Source organism: Panulirus ornatus, chromosome 3 (assembly GCF_036320965.1).
Source record: "Panulirus ornatus isolate Po-2019 chromosome 3, ASM3632096v1, whole genome shotgun sequence".
NCBI lineage: Eukaryota > Metazoa > Arthropoda > Malacostraca > Decapoda > Palinuridae > Panulirus > Panulirus ornatus.
The window spans coordinates 32803913-32819799 of NC_092226.1; the positions used below are offsets into that span (position 1 = coordinate 32803913).

The window sequence follows — 15887 nt, forward strand, 5'->3', positions numbered from 1 at the left end:
GCCGGGCGCGGCCACACACACAGTGTGGTCATGTAAGACGACCCGGGTTAAGTAGGCGACCCGGTACACACACGCCGTCTCGACCCCTGACGCGCCCAACCTGGCGTGCCACTGAGGCGAGGTGTGTGTGTGTGTGTGTGTGTGTGTGTGTGTGGAGGCGTGGTGGGAGTGGAGGTCGCAGCCCAAGAGGAGACGGAGGAGGGGAGTGAGAGGGAGAGTAAAACGCGGTCGAGGGGAGGAACAGGCAGAGAGAAGGGAGGTGGACAACAATGATTATTTACTTTCGCCGCAAGAATGGTGAATGTCGGTGCGTCCCTCCCACATTGTGGGCGGCGGCGCAAAAGAGGAGGTCTAAAGACTGGGCCTCAATGACTGTAGTACATTACAAGTGACACAGTGAGGAAAATATCAAGGATTACGCAACACAATGATTAATGATTCAACAATTTACATAGTAAGTGAACTGTTTACAGTGCCCGACAGATGAACGTATGATGCATCAAGATATATAACAAGTGAACTATTTACAATAAGCTGTGTTATGAGACTTTTCAGGTACGTGAGATAAAACATTGTGATGAACGCTATGATGACACACATCTTGTAATGTTCGGTGGAATCACCTCTGAACTCGCTCATCCTCCAGCAGTCAAGTACATACATGGTGCTGTAGGGTGGTGTGGGAGTAGCTTTGCTGGCATGGTTTACCTCTGGACTCTTCATTATTGAGAGGTCAGGGATACAGTGGAATCCATGATAACGGAGGAATGGTAACTGAGGGGAGGAGGAACACGAGGATTAACGGAAGCCAATGTTAATCAGGCAGGTCCTCAAGGTCAAGGAAACATGATAAGTAAATAGAGATTCTGAGCAGCTCGGGAAGAGGCCGCTACACCCAGTAAAGGCCATGAATCTCCTGGTTTGATCTAGCCTCCTCCCAGCTCCCAGCTCGTCTTGCTTCGAAATCACACACGTCGATGGTGGCACAGTATAAGAAGGCAGGGTGGCTCGTTCCCAGCGAAGCACACCAACATCTAAGACTTGAAATAAAATGGTAACTAAGAGAAGCAGCTCCCAGGAAAAGTGTGGGAAACAAAAAAGATATGAAGACGAAGTGGAGACATAATACCATCACTAAAATGCTTTGTCTATCTAGAACATAATTTTCTTCTTGATATAAACAGATGAACAATCATCGATGTACACAGAGGAGAGTTAGCACTCTCCACAAGCTACCTCTCTCTACACCAACACAGCATCACGATGAACACATCCAGTACATCAGGTGTACACAAGGAAGGTACTAAATACACGTTCAGGAAACTACTCAAGACACCTCAATAACCCAGCATCGTACACAACAACTTCACATGCTAGAATTGCGTTTCTGTTTCCTCAAATTTTCCCTACATGGTTAATCTCTAAATTTGTCACCACCTAACGACCCATCCTAAAAATAGGGGGCTGGTGTAGTGTGAGAGAGAGAGAGAGAGAGAGAGAGAGAGAGAGAGAGAGAGAGAGAGAGAGAGAGAGAGAGAGAGAGAGAGAGAGAGAGAGAGAGTAGACATCTTTAAAAGTACGATGATGAGGAGCTGTCAGCGCAAATCTTAAATGAGAAAAACAAGAATGAAAAACCAGGACAGACAACTTCGGTTCTGGGGCCGAAAAATGACGCCTCAGAGGAAATGCTAACTTAAAGATAACATGAATAACCTCCGCCATGTGATGAATGAGGCAGTGAAGGTCACAGTTTCAGCGACACTTCACTACATCCAACACCCCAGAAGACAAACAGCCACTCGGAAGGTAAACCACCCGCACTCATGACGTAAACCACAGAAAAAAATGGGTTTACGGACGGAACACGAGGCGAGCAACGGAGCCAAAAGATGAATGATTTTTCTTTGTTCCTCTTCCTGTCCACACTCCCCGCTGACACCAGCTGAGCGGCTCCCCGGGGGCACCTCTCACTCGACGCGACCTCAGTGAGAGAGAGAGAGAGAGAGAGAGAGAGAGAGAGAGAGAGAGAGAGAGAGAGAGAGAGAGAGAGAGAGAGAGAGAGACTCGCACTCGTTTATTCTTCACATCAAAAACAATAAAGTAATGATCATGATGTTATATCCTACGTGATTTGCGGGAAGACACACACTCCTCCTCCTCCTGCTTCGTCCCGACCTCACGCATCCAGTGTCCCAGGTCAGTCTGGGACACAGACAATGTGGAAGTTATGGAGGAGTGAATGTGGCTTTCGTAAGTGGATATGTACCGGGATGTTGTCAGCTCTCAGCACAAAGATAAACGCTACAGCTGGGTCATGCACAGGTCCATACAGTGACTGAGGGGAAGCACAGTGCTTTGAGAGAAGGGAAATTGGCAGACTGAGCCATTTTTCCCGTCCTCGAACAACGATGGGAGACATCTTCAACCCTCTCCCCCCCACACACGCTTTATCCAGGCAGCGGTACACTGACCAGGTACGTACTACCTGCCTGGGTATCGCGAGGGTTAGTGACGGCGGCACAGTGAGCCAACACTACAATGGCTGTCAAGTTCCTCTCTCTGGCCTAGATGGCTGTGTTTTTGCCTTACGAACTCGTGGATTGCTGGCATTCATTCAACAAATACGTACCTCCTTCCATATTACACACATGACGCGACAACTAAATGGCACAGTTCTTCGTTCTTAACTCTAAGTTTTCCTGCGTATATACATAGGAGCAAATACATGATACATATATACAAGGTTAGGGGATGAGGCGACACGAGTGTATAATTCTTATCAGTAACACATAAATAGTAATTGCGAACAGTAATCGCACACACACACACACACACACACACACACACACACACACACACACACACACACAAACACACACACACACGGTATAAGAGAAAGGCAAGTTGATATCACTTTCTAATCACAGATGATGTAGTTGGAGAGAACTTCAACAGGCTGATAGACATTGTTGATAGGGAAGTATTTAGAAGGATAGTCATCAGAGGAGAGAGAGCAATGGAGAAGCAAGAGATAAAGTGTACAGTCAGAAGGATATAAACAGAGAGCAATAGAGGCCAGATATAAGTTGTGTCGGTAACCCCAGCAAATATATTGTGCACCCCATGCTCATACATCAGTTGAGTCCCACCGCTAACACAGAGAGGCCAGGCATGTCATGTAGTGCTAGTGTACGACAAAGGAGGAGGAGGAGTATCTAAGAGTATTTTCTGTCATCTACCAAAGAATTCTAACGAGGCGGAACAAACATATAATAAAAACAACGAAGGCGTAGATCCAAATGGTGCAAGAGCCAGCTACACGCGCATTACTGTGAGACAGTACGTTCTCAGTGAGGAGAAAATGTGACTGCTAAGAGAGACAATGATACAAATCAGATTTTCGTGAAGACAGATGGTCATGGAGAAACACGCATTTGGGATGTGTACAGGAAAACATCCAGTTCCAACAAGTCGGTGAGACCACTAAAGTCAGAGGGGATGATACACCGTCAGCACAAGATCTTACCTTCCGTATAATATCATGAAAATAGAAGAGACGAAGCAAAGAGTGAAAATAAGAGAGTACGTATACGAGGTTAAGAGACGGAGCAACACCTGTGCAAACTCTTTTCCCGTGACACACAAACAGTATTTTAGCACAGCACATCGTGGACAAGGCTAAGGAAAGTCCTTTACTGCTGCATAAATCTACCATGAAGAAATTAGAAGAGAGAAGGGTTCTTTAGGAAGGGCTATTGAAGCGGAGAAGGGCCAACCTCATGGGCTGAATACCAAGTTCCAGAATGTTGTCACACTGGAAGACACATCACGTCCAGCAAAATCAAGATGGAGAGGAAGAGAGATCATGGAGAAGGTACTGAGAAACCTAAAGCAGACGATCAGAAGCCATGAAGGAACACTCGATACGTTTGGAAGAACGAGGCAATGATAGTAACCCCGTCCTACGTCTTCAGCGTGTAACAACAGACCAAATACAGCAAACTATGTCTCCTTGAAAAGAAAGAAAGAAAAAAGACAGGAACTAAAAGTAGAAGAAAGAACATGTCCTGGTTAATACGAGGAAAAGCAACGAAGAAAATGCGCTTACTTAAGAGGCCATTATCAATATGCTTTCAGGTTTTATAATCCTTCTGTCCTCTAATTATAGAGAGAGGTGTAGCTTAGAGAAGAGATGGACTGCGTGATTTTAGACTAACGGGAGAAACAAGACACCGTCCCCATACAAGAGGTTAGGAGAACATTTGATTCCTAGGCAGATAGTGAGATCGACCATTTCAGAGGTGCCTTTCTCAAATGGGTAATGGCGCTCTGCAGGGGTCCCTGCTACTCTTGATTGATGCACATGACTCGCCAAAAATCCTCTAATTGCACCTGCATATGTTTGTTGGTGATGCTAACATTATGAGAGATATAGGGAGCATTCAGAGTTGTAAACATATACCAAAAGATCTAGGTTTCAATACACACCAGATACAAGGCTACTGAACATCACACCAACCATATGCCAAGTGGCTACAGTGGGATACAGTGGACATGAGGGAAAATTATAACTATCATCTTATGAGGAACACATCATGGGAATATTTCTGCAAGAGGGAGTCAGGGATGAAAATACCCAGGGTGTTGTCAGAAAATCCCATCAAGGGAATTTTTTTTTTACCGAATTCTATCATATAATGGTTAACGTAATATCTACTGTCAGCAGAAATGTGGTCAAAACTATGTATAAGACAAGTGTTAGAACCATATAGACACACACACACACACATTATATATATATATATATATATATATATATATATATATATATATATATATATATATATATATATATATATATATATATGCTACAAGAGTCCTGATGTAGACGAATACAGGCGAGAAGAATATTGTCATCAGATCACATACAAGGAAGATGAATGAGGAAGTCTGCGAGAGTTTCTTAACCGAATAAGAAAACATGAGAGAAGAGCAGAAGGGGTGAACCAGCTGGGACCTTGCGGGCAAAAATGTTTCTGACGGAGACACATAATGGAGAAAGTCACAAGCGGACGGACGAAGAAATTATGCCACAATAATATGATTAAAACATGGGAAATATCAGCACCATCTGGAGGAATTAGGTTACTGAGTAATGACATCATAGAACATGACTTCGAAATCGAAACGATCGAGGAAATTGAGAAAGAGGAAAAAGGCCAGATAATAAAAAAGGTACACTTTAGTGTTACGGTTCTCAGACAGGGGACCATGGCCACATGGAGGGCCTTTTGCGCCATTTGAATGGGTCAGTGACATGTATATCTGATGAGAATGATGCTGTTCAGACAGACCCTCTGAATCTTCAGGATGATTCAGGTGCCAAGGTTAAGCCTGAAGCTGAAACCCTCACACTGTTTTGGTCATCGGTGGCAGCGAGCTACCCAAACTTATGTGATCTGGTGTTCCCCCACCTCTATGTGATCTAGTGTTCCCCCACCTCTATGTGACCTAGTGTTCCCCCACCTCCATGTGACCTAGTGTTCCCCCACCTTTATGTGACCTAGTGTTCCCCCACCTCTATGTGACCTAGTGTTCTCCTACCTCTATGTAATCTAGTGTTCCCCCACCTCTATGTGACCTAGTGTTCCCCCACCTCTATGTGACCTAGTGTTCCCCCACCTCCATGTGACCTAGTGTTCCCCCACCTCTATGTGACCTAGTGTTCCCCCACCTCTATGTGACCTAGTGTTCTCCTACCTCTATGTAATCTAGTGTTCTCCCACCTCTATGTGACCTAGTGTTCCCCCACCTCTATGTGACCTAGTGTTCCCCCACCTCCATGTGACCTAGTGTTCCCCCACCTTTATGTGACCTAGTGTTCCCCCACCTCTATGTGACCTAGTGTTCCCCCACCTCCATGTGACCTAGTGTTCCCCCACCTCTATGTGACCTAGTGTTCCCCCACCTCTATGTGACCTAGTGTTCTCCTACCTCTATGTAATCTAGTGTTCCCCTACCTCTATGTGACCTAGTGTTCCCCCACCTCTATGTGACCTAGTGTTCTCCTACCTCTATGTAATCTAGTGTTCCGCTACCTCTATGTGACCTAGTGTTCCCCCACCTCTATGTGACCTAGTGTTCTCCTACCTCTATGTGACCTAGTGTTCCCCCACCTCTATGTGACCTAGTGTTCTCCTACCTCTATGTGACCTAGTGTTCCCCCACCTCTATGTGACCTAGTGTTCTCCTACCTCTATGTAATCTAGTGTTCCGCTACCCCTATGTAATCTAGTGTTCCCCCACCTCTATGTGACCTAGTGTTCTCCTACCTCTATGTAATCTAGTGTTCCCCCACCTTTATGTGTCCTAGTGTTCCCCCACCTTTATGTGACCTGGTATTCCCCCACCTCTATGTAATCTAGTGTTCCCCTACCTCTCAACATATGCATTAACCTATTCCTACACATCTGCTTTCTCTCACATCAACACAAAATATCGGACCAGACTGGTGGCGGGGCACGACCTGCGAAGCGCTTCGAGTGTGACCAAACCAAGAATCAAGGAGCTGGGTGATGATATGCAGGACCACATATCACAATGATTAAAAAGGCGATGGAGAAAACAAGTTTTGCATCTTGTGTGAAAGATATCTCTAATTAACCATCACAACTTTCATTTCGTGATTTTCCTACTTTAGGAATTTGTAGTATTACGTTCCATGAACGTACTCAAAAATTTCAAGTCACCGTTAGATAATGAAGTATGAAATGTACTTTATATATATCCACTGCCACTTCTGAAACCACACTCTTCCTCCCCAGTCTGATACACTGTATATGCCTTCACTACTCTCCCATACAACTTGCTAGGTACGCTCAACGAACTTTTCAATATTTGTAATATTATACAAGACAAAAATGAGTCCGGAGGATAGCAGAAGAAAAAGATGTCAATAAAATGGCTGACGTGTCTCTAATATACAAAGGAGAATCAAAGCCACTCTCGAAACAATATGCGCCTGAAAGGTTAGCACTACATGGATTAAAAGTATTCCGGAGTGATTAGAAGCACAAGACTGAAAACGTACTTAAAATATACAACAACAGTGCAGGCCAACATGGAAATGTACCAGGAATAACTACGTAGATGATGCAACTATTAATACAATACAAAAACATCTACGAAAGGATAATGTCATCCAAGACTATGAATACTGTTCTCCCTGACTCTGACATTCAACAAAATGATAATTCACAATAACGAGTGAAACCGTGTGTGACGAGGCTAGTGTTTTAATAAACGTCACAAGCAACAATAATAACCTCTGTACTGATTGTGATAATGATATTTAACAGACAGTGAAATTAAAAAGCAAAGTACAGAGCTATGAAGACATCAAATTACGGAGGACAAAGAGAAAATTACGGAGGACAAAGAGAAAACGACTGAAGACAAACGAAATATACGTATGTGGACAGGAAATTTGACAGAATTTATGAAAGAAAAATCTGAACAATGAAGTCATGGAAATGGTGGAGGTACAACAATGACAACTACGAACGGGCTAACACGAAAGGAAATTGGTAGTGAAGAGAGAGTTAAAGACCTGAAAGTTACCATAAGCAAAACACTCAAGATTACAATGAAAAATCGCACAGGTGACTCAAGTTATGAGCGGAATGATAATAAGTACTGGCACGACGAGAGACGAAACTGACAAGGTAGATGTCCACTGCATACTTATACAAGCCAAAGTGACCACTGCTGTGTTGTGAACCGACTAATAAGACAAGCTGACAAATCAGTGGGAATGTGGAGACACTTGACAAGCAAATACAAGGCGACTGAATACGTGGGGGGCTATCATGTAAGGCTGAACACACAAGAATGTGAAAGCCTAGAAAGACATCGAGAAAGACACACGTCTATGAATGACACTGATATGAGGGAACTGTCAATCAAGAGGGCAAACTTTACAGCACGGAAGAAAGAATAATCCTACAGATATTATTAGGTATTACTTTTACAGGTAGGCAATGGAAATATCTAAGAGAATCCAGCACTGAAGATGGAGAGACTAATGTTCGTGTTAAACAGGATGAAATATAATGGAAGGACTGATGAATACAGCGGCGGCGCTTAGCCTAGGGTGGGGGTTCGAAGTGGTCAATGTGACTGACTCGAATAGACTGATTCCCAATGAATTGCGTGGGATATTCACTGGCATAATTTCTGTCGAATTTCTTTGTATAAGAAGATATTGAATTCTCTCTCAAATACAAATACATGTGTTTATTTGTTCGATTTACAAAGAAACTGTGACACTGGAACTGTTAAAGAATTTTGCTCTTTGGACATCGGAGGGAACATGGGTTCAAGGTTCACCATAGAGGGGCACAGCTCCACCAAGGTTCAGAACCCCTGGTATACTGAACCCTCTCGTAGGTGAGACAGTTGACTAATTAACGATTCCACATATAAGTATGAGTGACAAGTATGCCAGGCGCGTGGCGGGAAAGAACAACAGCAATTAACCATGCGATATATGAGGGGGAGTGAGTGCTACGCCAGAGCGACACAAAAAGACGAAAACTAGTTTTCCTTTTTTTTTTTTTTTTTTTACAAGTAGATATCAGCCCTCTCTCTCTCTCTCTCTCTCTCTCTCTCTCTCTCTCTCTCTCTCTCTCTCTCTCTCTCTCTCTAGTAGGCAGCCACCGACCAGGGAGGTGTATTACCGGTACTACCCGCCTGGGTATCGAGAGAGGTTAGTGAAGGTTGCGCAGTGACCAGCCAGCACTTCAGTGGCTGTCAAGTACTACTCCTTTGCCCCAGGTGGCTAGTGACTCTGTCTCGCCCATACACATGGCCTGCTGGTATTAAGTCCACACACATATTATACATCCATCTGGCACATAACACTTGACAACACCTGCGGTGCTACGCGCCAGCCCTGCCTCTTGGATAAATCTCGTCTTAAATAACTGGTAGTGAAGCGTCTCCACGTATGACTTCCCCTAAAGAGATGGGGCTTAAACTTCCACAGTTAACCCTGTAGGTGACCCGAGACCACACACACACACACACACACACACACACAGTACCTACTTACCTAAAAGTACCAACGACGAAATTTTTTAAGATGATAGGTCTAGCAAGTAGCATTCATTGCGTCGCTCACCGTATGGAAGATATAAATAAATAAATGTGAAGGTCAGCATTAGTAATTGATGAAGTACTTATCAAAAGTTGAAAGAAATATGAAAAAAAAGGTGAATAAATTCAAGCGTAAGAGAATTTTGTCCTTTAAGTTGTCAGGTTTATCAATCTTATCTTTTTTTCAGTGACCGACATTGTACGGGCACGTAACACGCCCCAGTCAAGGCCATCTAAGTTACAAGAAAAAAGAAAAAAAAGAAAAAAGAAAAACAGAAAATAGTCAGAATTCCGCATGTGTCTGCAGACCTGACTCTTAATGGATAGAAGATCATGTGAAGAAGGAACGACAAAAGAAGGAAGAGAACTCCACAGATTAGCCGTTCGACGAGGAGGAGGAGGAGGAGGTGGAGGAGGAGGAGGAGGAGGAGGAGGAGGAGGAGGAGGAGGAGGTGGAGGAGGAGGGGTCACAACAGGCAGTCCTCCAGCTTACATAACTTCCCCGTCTTCACTCACGTCATCATTCCTAACATCTCACCACTAAATTCAGAGACACAAAATTCAATGTAAATAAAACTGAGAATAAACCAGAGTGAATTGAATGTGAATTACAGTGTAAAGTTACATTAAATCTTTGCCCAACCCTACATCATGTAGCTTATGTACTACCCACTGCAGCTGTCACTAACCCTATGTACTACTCCTACTGCTGCCACTACCTTTATGTACTACCTCTGCAGCTGCCACTACCCATGACTACTACCCCAGCGTCTGGTACTGCCCGCAGTAGCACTACCCTCGGCTTGTCTTTATCTTGGATATTGTACATCTTGCAGGTACTCTGAACCTTCTCTATACTGATAGCGGTGCCTGGAGGTCGTGGATGCTATATCCCTTACATCTGATGTACTCTGATTCTCCCTTGCATTGCTATCAACGTCATACATTATGTACACTACCTAGCTTGTATCTGAATGCATACATACCCTTTGTATACATTGTATTTATAGGTAACCTGGCTCCAATCTATACTGTACCAATACAACAATCAGTGTTCCCCCTTTAATTCAAACTGGACGAGGGCCTTTTGTGTCACTAGGTCCACTAAGGTCCACATGCCTGTCCTCAGTCACTGTATTGTACCCACTATAGGCTCTATGCTTGCCTCCACCCACCCCTTGATGTGTGACCTTTACCCTGGACGTTTTATCTATATTCACGTGAACAAACTGTCCATCAAATCACAGTGAATAGTTCCCTTGCTGAGCAGACACGTACTCTTCCTTCTGAGTTCCTCGCGCCAGTTTATGCTCACGACCTAAAATATTTCATACAAATGGGAACATTTAGAAACCCTTCTTTCCCTGCGCTCTTTCACAGACCGGAGGTTTGGGTAATCCAAGCCAGGAGTGACAATGGTCGGCTCGACGTCAAGGTGTGGCGTGACCCGTGGAGACAGAGAGACTTAGTCTCTCAAATGATAACACTAGAGAGATTCTCTCTCTCTCTCTCTCTCTCTCTCTCTCTCTCTCTCTCTCTCTCTCTCTCTCTCTCTCTTCTCTCTCTCTTTCTCTCTCTCTCACACACACACACACACTCGTGTGTCACGTCTAGTGGACTGACCCTGATCTCCGGACTAAGGGGGACATATCACCCCCTCCCACTGACAGTACATTATAACCCTTAACGCACCAGTCGCTAAGGGTCGAAAGACTTCTCTTCTGAGGGTGGTCTTGTCGGAGGATGAGCGGGACCTCCCGACGCACTTGGAGGCTCTTGTCAAGATTCACTTTTAGTCGTTTGTCGAGGTAATTACAGGAGGCATTCATCACGAGTCATCAGGTGGGTGATGAGGAAGGCAAACAAGTGGTGAGGCAGCGCCCGGCCGGCCCCGGCTCACTTAGCTTATAAACAGTCATCAGGGAGGAGCGTGAATCATGGGGTGTCCCATGTAAACACCGCATCGCTGGATGTATGGGGGGCTGTGAGGCAGGGTGGCGCAAGGGGAGTGGGTGGCTGCGGATGGCGAGGGCCAGGGGGGAGAGAATGGGTGGGCGGATGGGGATGGTGAGAGAGAGGATAGGTGGAGGGTTACTGACAGTAAGGGAGGAGACAGGGGGAGTGGGAAGGTAGTGCGAGAGGAGAAGTGGGGATGGTGAGGGAGAAGATAGGTGGAGGATGGGGAACGTTAGGGAGAGGATAGGTGGTGATGGCGGATGGTGAAAAAGAGGATAGGTGGTGGTGGATTAGATGGGTGAACAGAACGTGGAGCCAATGACAGGAAGTGGGAGATGTGAGGAAGACTGATAGCAGGAGATGAAGTGGAGTGGGAGTTCAGAGTGGGGGAGGAGATAGGTCGAGCGTGGGAGAACGATGGAGTAAGTAGGAAAGGAAAAAAATAAGTGTAGGACATGGAATAGACGGAGTGTTGGAGAGAGGATGGATGAGACGATGGAGAGGGGGGGGGAGAGTTGAAGTGCGGGAGAGGGGGATCATGAAAGAAGGAGAGAGCACAGAATGAGGAGAACAGATAGATGGCACGTGGGAGAGAGCATGAGCAGAATGTGGTCAGGAGGATGGATGGGGTGTGGAAGAGGCGATCGATGGGGCGAGACTCGTGTTGGATGAGTCATGAGGTATGTCTCACTAGCACCGCAAGGCAGAGGACCTTGCGGTGTGGGTGACTGGGAGAGAGAGAGAGAGAGAGAGAGAGAGAGAGAGAGAGAGAGAGAGAGAGAGAGAGAGAGAGAGAGAGAGAGAGAGAATGAATTAGTGAGTGGCAAAGGAACAGACAATACAAAGATGAGCACGATGAATAAGGAGGAGAGAAACGCCATCATGTGAAGGAATCAACATAAAGCCTCCACCTTCATGTAAAGGTCTTACTACAAGCCATATCTGACGAGGCAAGACAGTGCCAAGCCTTCTACTTCCTGGCGCAAGCTCACTTTGACCTGGGCGCGAGTTGTCATCAGTTATAACAAGCACGAGTGAGGAACCCAACAAACGGCATCAGAGACTGTATACGTCGTCAGGAGAGAACCTGGTACTGGGCCGGGGTCTGGGGCGGCCACATGCATCGCCCCTACAGTCCACATTGCCACGCCTGCAGAGGTTACGTTCCTGAAGTTACTGTTAACTCGTGTTTAACATACGTCAGCGCTTCTCCTCCTCATCATTAACAAACTCATTACCCTGTTCTTCTTTATCCTTCTCTTCGTTTTCTCTCATTTGCTTCTCTTCCTCCTCATCATCCTTCTCTTTCTCCTCATCATCATTCTCTGCCTCCCCTCCCCGTCTGAACTCCGCTCTTGCCTCCTCCTCTCTCTCGTCATCATTCAGACCTCTCTGAGTCGCTAGTTCCCTCCCTTCCCTCTCTGTCTCTCATCTTCCTTCCTTCTAGGAGATAGAGATGCAGGTGGGCAAGACTGTGAACTACTCCAGAGAGATGAAATGTAAATCATGCACTCTGAGGTTAACAGCGCTAAACACGGCTTTCAGATATTCGGTAAAACACCAAAGTATCTTTTTCTCATGTAAGCTGAATGCCCTGATCAAAGCCATCTCATTGACGCTCTCTCTCTCTCTCTCTCTCTCTCTCTCTCTCTCTCTCTCTCTCTCTCTCTCTCTATATATATATATATATATATATATATATATATATATATATATATAAAGCGAAGATTTCGCGGTGAACTAATACAAGTTATCAAAACTTCTGATATATTCAACAACATAAATCACGCAGGTCTTTTCGAAATGCAAGAACATACATTAACATGGACACGGGAGATAAAGCTTAAAGGTAAGAGATATTAACACTGACGTAGATAAATGTTTCTATGCATACTGATGTTTTGAACACTGGAATATGACATATTATGGTCGAATCTTGTTAAATGCAAAGACTGTAAATACTTTAAAAACCACTAAGACAAATTTTTCATCATTGTAGCAGTCTACTGAATAAACATGAGGAACAAATCTACATGTTCATTACTCGCTTTTTCTCATTCCAAATCTGAGGACACACTGCAGTGCAGCAGACGGAGCGACTGTGCAATCACATTTTATAGTAGGATATTCCTTTCGTTCTATCCTATTCAATTCCAGGCAGGATTACTTCAGAATTGCATTTTTTCCCCAAAGTTTACCCCACCGGCTGTTGCTGCCGCCTAGAGCGAAGGGTGGGCCACCTTGCTGTTCTATCCTTGCCTCATCCACTGACAATAAAGACTGGAATAGGGAAAGTTGAATACAAAACAGACAACCTGATCATGGGCCAACGGACCCGTGCACTCTCGCCATCTTACCCTTCTTCTCCCTCCTTCCCTCCCTCGTCCTCAGTCTTGCTCTCTTTCCCTCCCCATCCTCCCTGTTTTCCCCATCTGTCGTCGTCCTTCTTGCTCCCTTTGTCCTCATGCAGGCACCACTGTGGGTGGGGTTGGTTCCTTTTTTGTCTTGAAAATGAAATTTCTTATAATCGACTTAATTCAGCCTACCTGTACTGTGTGGGGCTCAGTGATCAACGCAAGCAACCCTCCATTATCTACTCTCGTGCCTACCTCCTATCCTTCCTCTCTTAACTGCTTCTAAGAACGCACACTTTGATATTCCTGTTTGATAAGGATATTTACAAGACCTCTTATCATCCGTCCTCTATTTGAGTATCATTTTTCAATAATTATTATCTCGTCATCCGTAGCGATTTTTCTTTGGTTTCAGCGGTACCTGAGTCTCGCTTGCCAACTTCACAGTTTTACATAGTTATTTTATGACTATTTCATCAATCTTCACCAGCACTCCTGCCTCTGAGCCTCATGCCTCATAACCTCTCTTACTCATCATGTGGCCTTCCTCCCTCATCCACCCTGTTTTCCTTCCTTTCATCATCTCTATCCGTCTCTCGTTTTCTGTTTATTTCTTCTCTTCAATACCTTATCTCCACTCTGGGCCTTTATTTACAAACCTTACATGTCTCATTTATGTTCAGTCCTCCTCCCTTTATCATTTCCTCACTTTCATCCTCTACTTTTCTCCTCTCTTCTCCCTCTCCGTCTCTCCCCCCTGAACCTCCCTACCTCCGCTCCCCTCCCGCGGTGGTGTGGTCTGGCAGCAAGACATCCATGTAAGTTTATTTGGGTAGGAGCAGCGAGCACGAGACTCAAGTGTGTGTCGCCTTACACCACCCAGATGTCCGGGGGTAGTGCCAGCTGCAGGGGCAGTGCCAGTCACGGGGGTAGTGCCAGCTGCAGGGACAGTGCCAGTCACGGGGGTAGTGCCAGCTGCAGGGGCAGTGCCAGCCACGGGGGTAGTGCCAGCTGCAGGGACAGTGCCAGCCAAGGGGGTAGTACCAGCTACAGGGGCAGTGCCAGCCATGGGGTAGTGCCAGCCACGGGGGTGGTGTCAGCTGCAGGGGTAGTGCCAGCCAATGAGGTAATGCCAGGTGAAGTGGCAGTACCAGCCACTGGGATAGTGACAGCTGCAGGGGCAGTGCCAGCCACGGGGGTAGAGCCAGTTAGAGGAGAGTGTCAGCTAGCTACAGGAGCAGTACCAAGGGGAAGTGTCAGCTTTGAGGACAGTGCTGACCGCTGGAGCAGTACCAGCTGGAAGGGTAGCGTCAGCTGCAGGGAAATGTAAACTGCTGGTAACTTGTCACTCACAGGGAAAGTGACAGAGGTGCTGCTCACGGAAGTGGTAGCACCATCATGGGAGGTGTGTCACAGGAAGTTCCCCGCGCCAGCTAGGAGAAGATCGGCGGGGAGAGGAGGAGTGCCAGCCAAAGTGCTACATGCAGGGAAGGTGCAGGTTGGGAGACAAGTACGGTCTGCTGAGAGGTAGCCACCGGTCGTGTGGACCTCTAGACACAGTCTTATGGGGCAAGACGAGCTGAAGGAACGAACAACATCGAGGCATTGCCTTGGGAACGCCCGCCACACTCACGAGGGCTTGTAGGAGGGGAGCTGAAGCTTGACGAGATGTTATAGTGAATTCCTTTTTTTTTTTTTCGTAATATTCATTGTCTGGATATTCATAAACAAAGCATTTCAGGGAAAGTACGGGTGAAGGACACATATCTAGAGGTTAGAGGAGGCAAGTATAAAGCTCTTGAAAGACCAGGTACCTGTAGTATTGTGTATCATAATCATTTCAGGCTAACGAAACATCAATATGAGAGGCAGCGGACCTACACCAGCCAATGTGATATTGTAACCGCAATCGAGAGAAACCATGATCCTGAACATTCCAAATGCCGATTCTATTCTGACCTGATGAACATAAACCAGGACAATACACCAGCGAATGTCCCAACATCGTCCCTGTGTGCATACAAAGATAGTACTACCAGCGAGGGAATCGCTGATGGTAATACAACTTTCTCAAAGGATTACTAGTCTAAGGGGCAGTGCCAGTTGGTGTACTACCCGAAGCGACAGTGTCATTCACAAAAGCAGTGATAGGGGAGTGCACCACACAGGCAGAGCTAAGAATGGTGGTAGGCCAGACGGGGAGGCAGATGCACTTTCACTCTCGGTAGTGTCAACCGCGGGGACTGCTGGGTGTTGGAGGAGAGGCAGTCGAAGGAACAGTGCTAGCAGCTGAGGGGGTGACACGAGGCAGCCGTCACTGGAGCATTAGCCGCAGATGGAAAGCAACAGTGAGTGCCAGATGCAGGGTAGTCACTATGCCACAAAGACTATGGGGAAAAACCTGGGGAAGAACTGTCGGCG

The 15887-nt window shown here is 45.9% G+C and overlaps 1 protein-coding gene across 2 annotated transcripts in view; it reads right to left on the reverse strand.

Annotated features, from left to right (window-relative positions):
- Positions 1-431: 431 nt before the first annotated feature.
- LOC139761955 (uncharacterized) overlaps positions 432-15887 on the reverse strand; it is a 622461-nt gene continuing 607005 nt past the window's right edge. For both annotated transcript variants that reach the window (XM_071686680.1, XM_071686670.1), the window contains one exon: positions 432-774. In XM_071686680.1, the coding sequence (XP_071542781.1) occupies positions 448-774 (327 nt within the window). In that variant the 3' untranslated portion in view covers positions 432-447. The remainder of the gene's footprint in view (positions 775-15887) is intronic.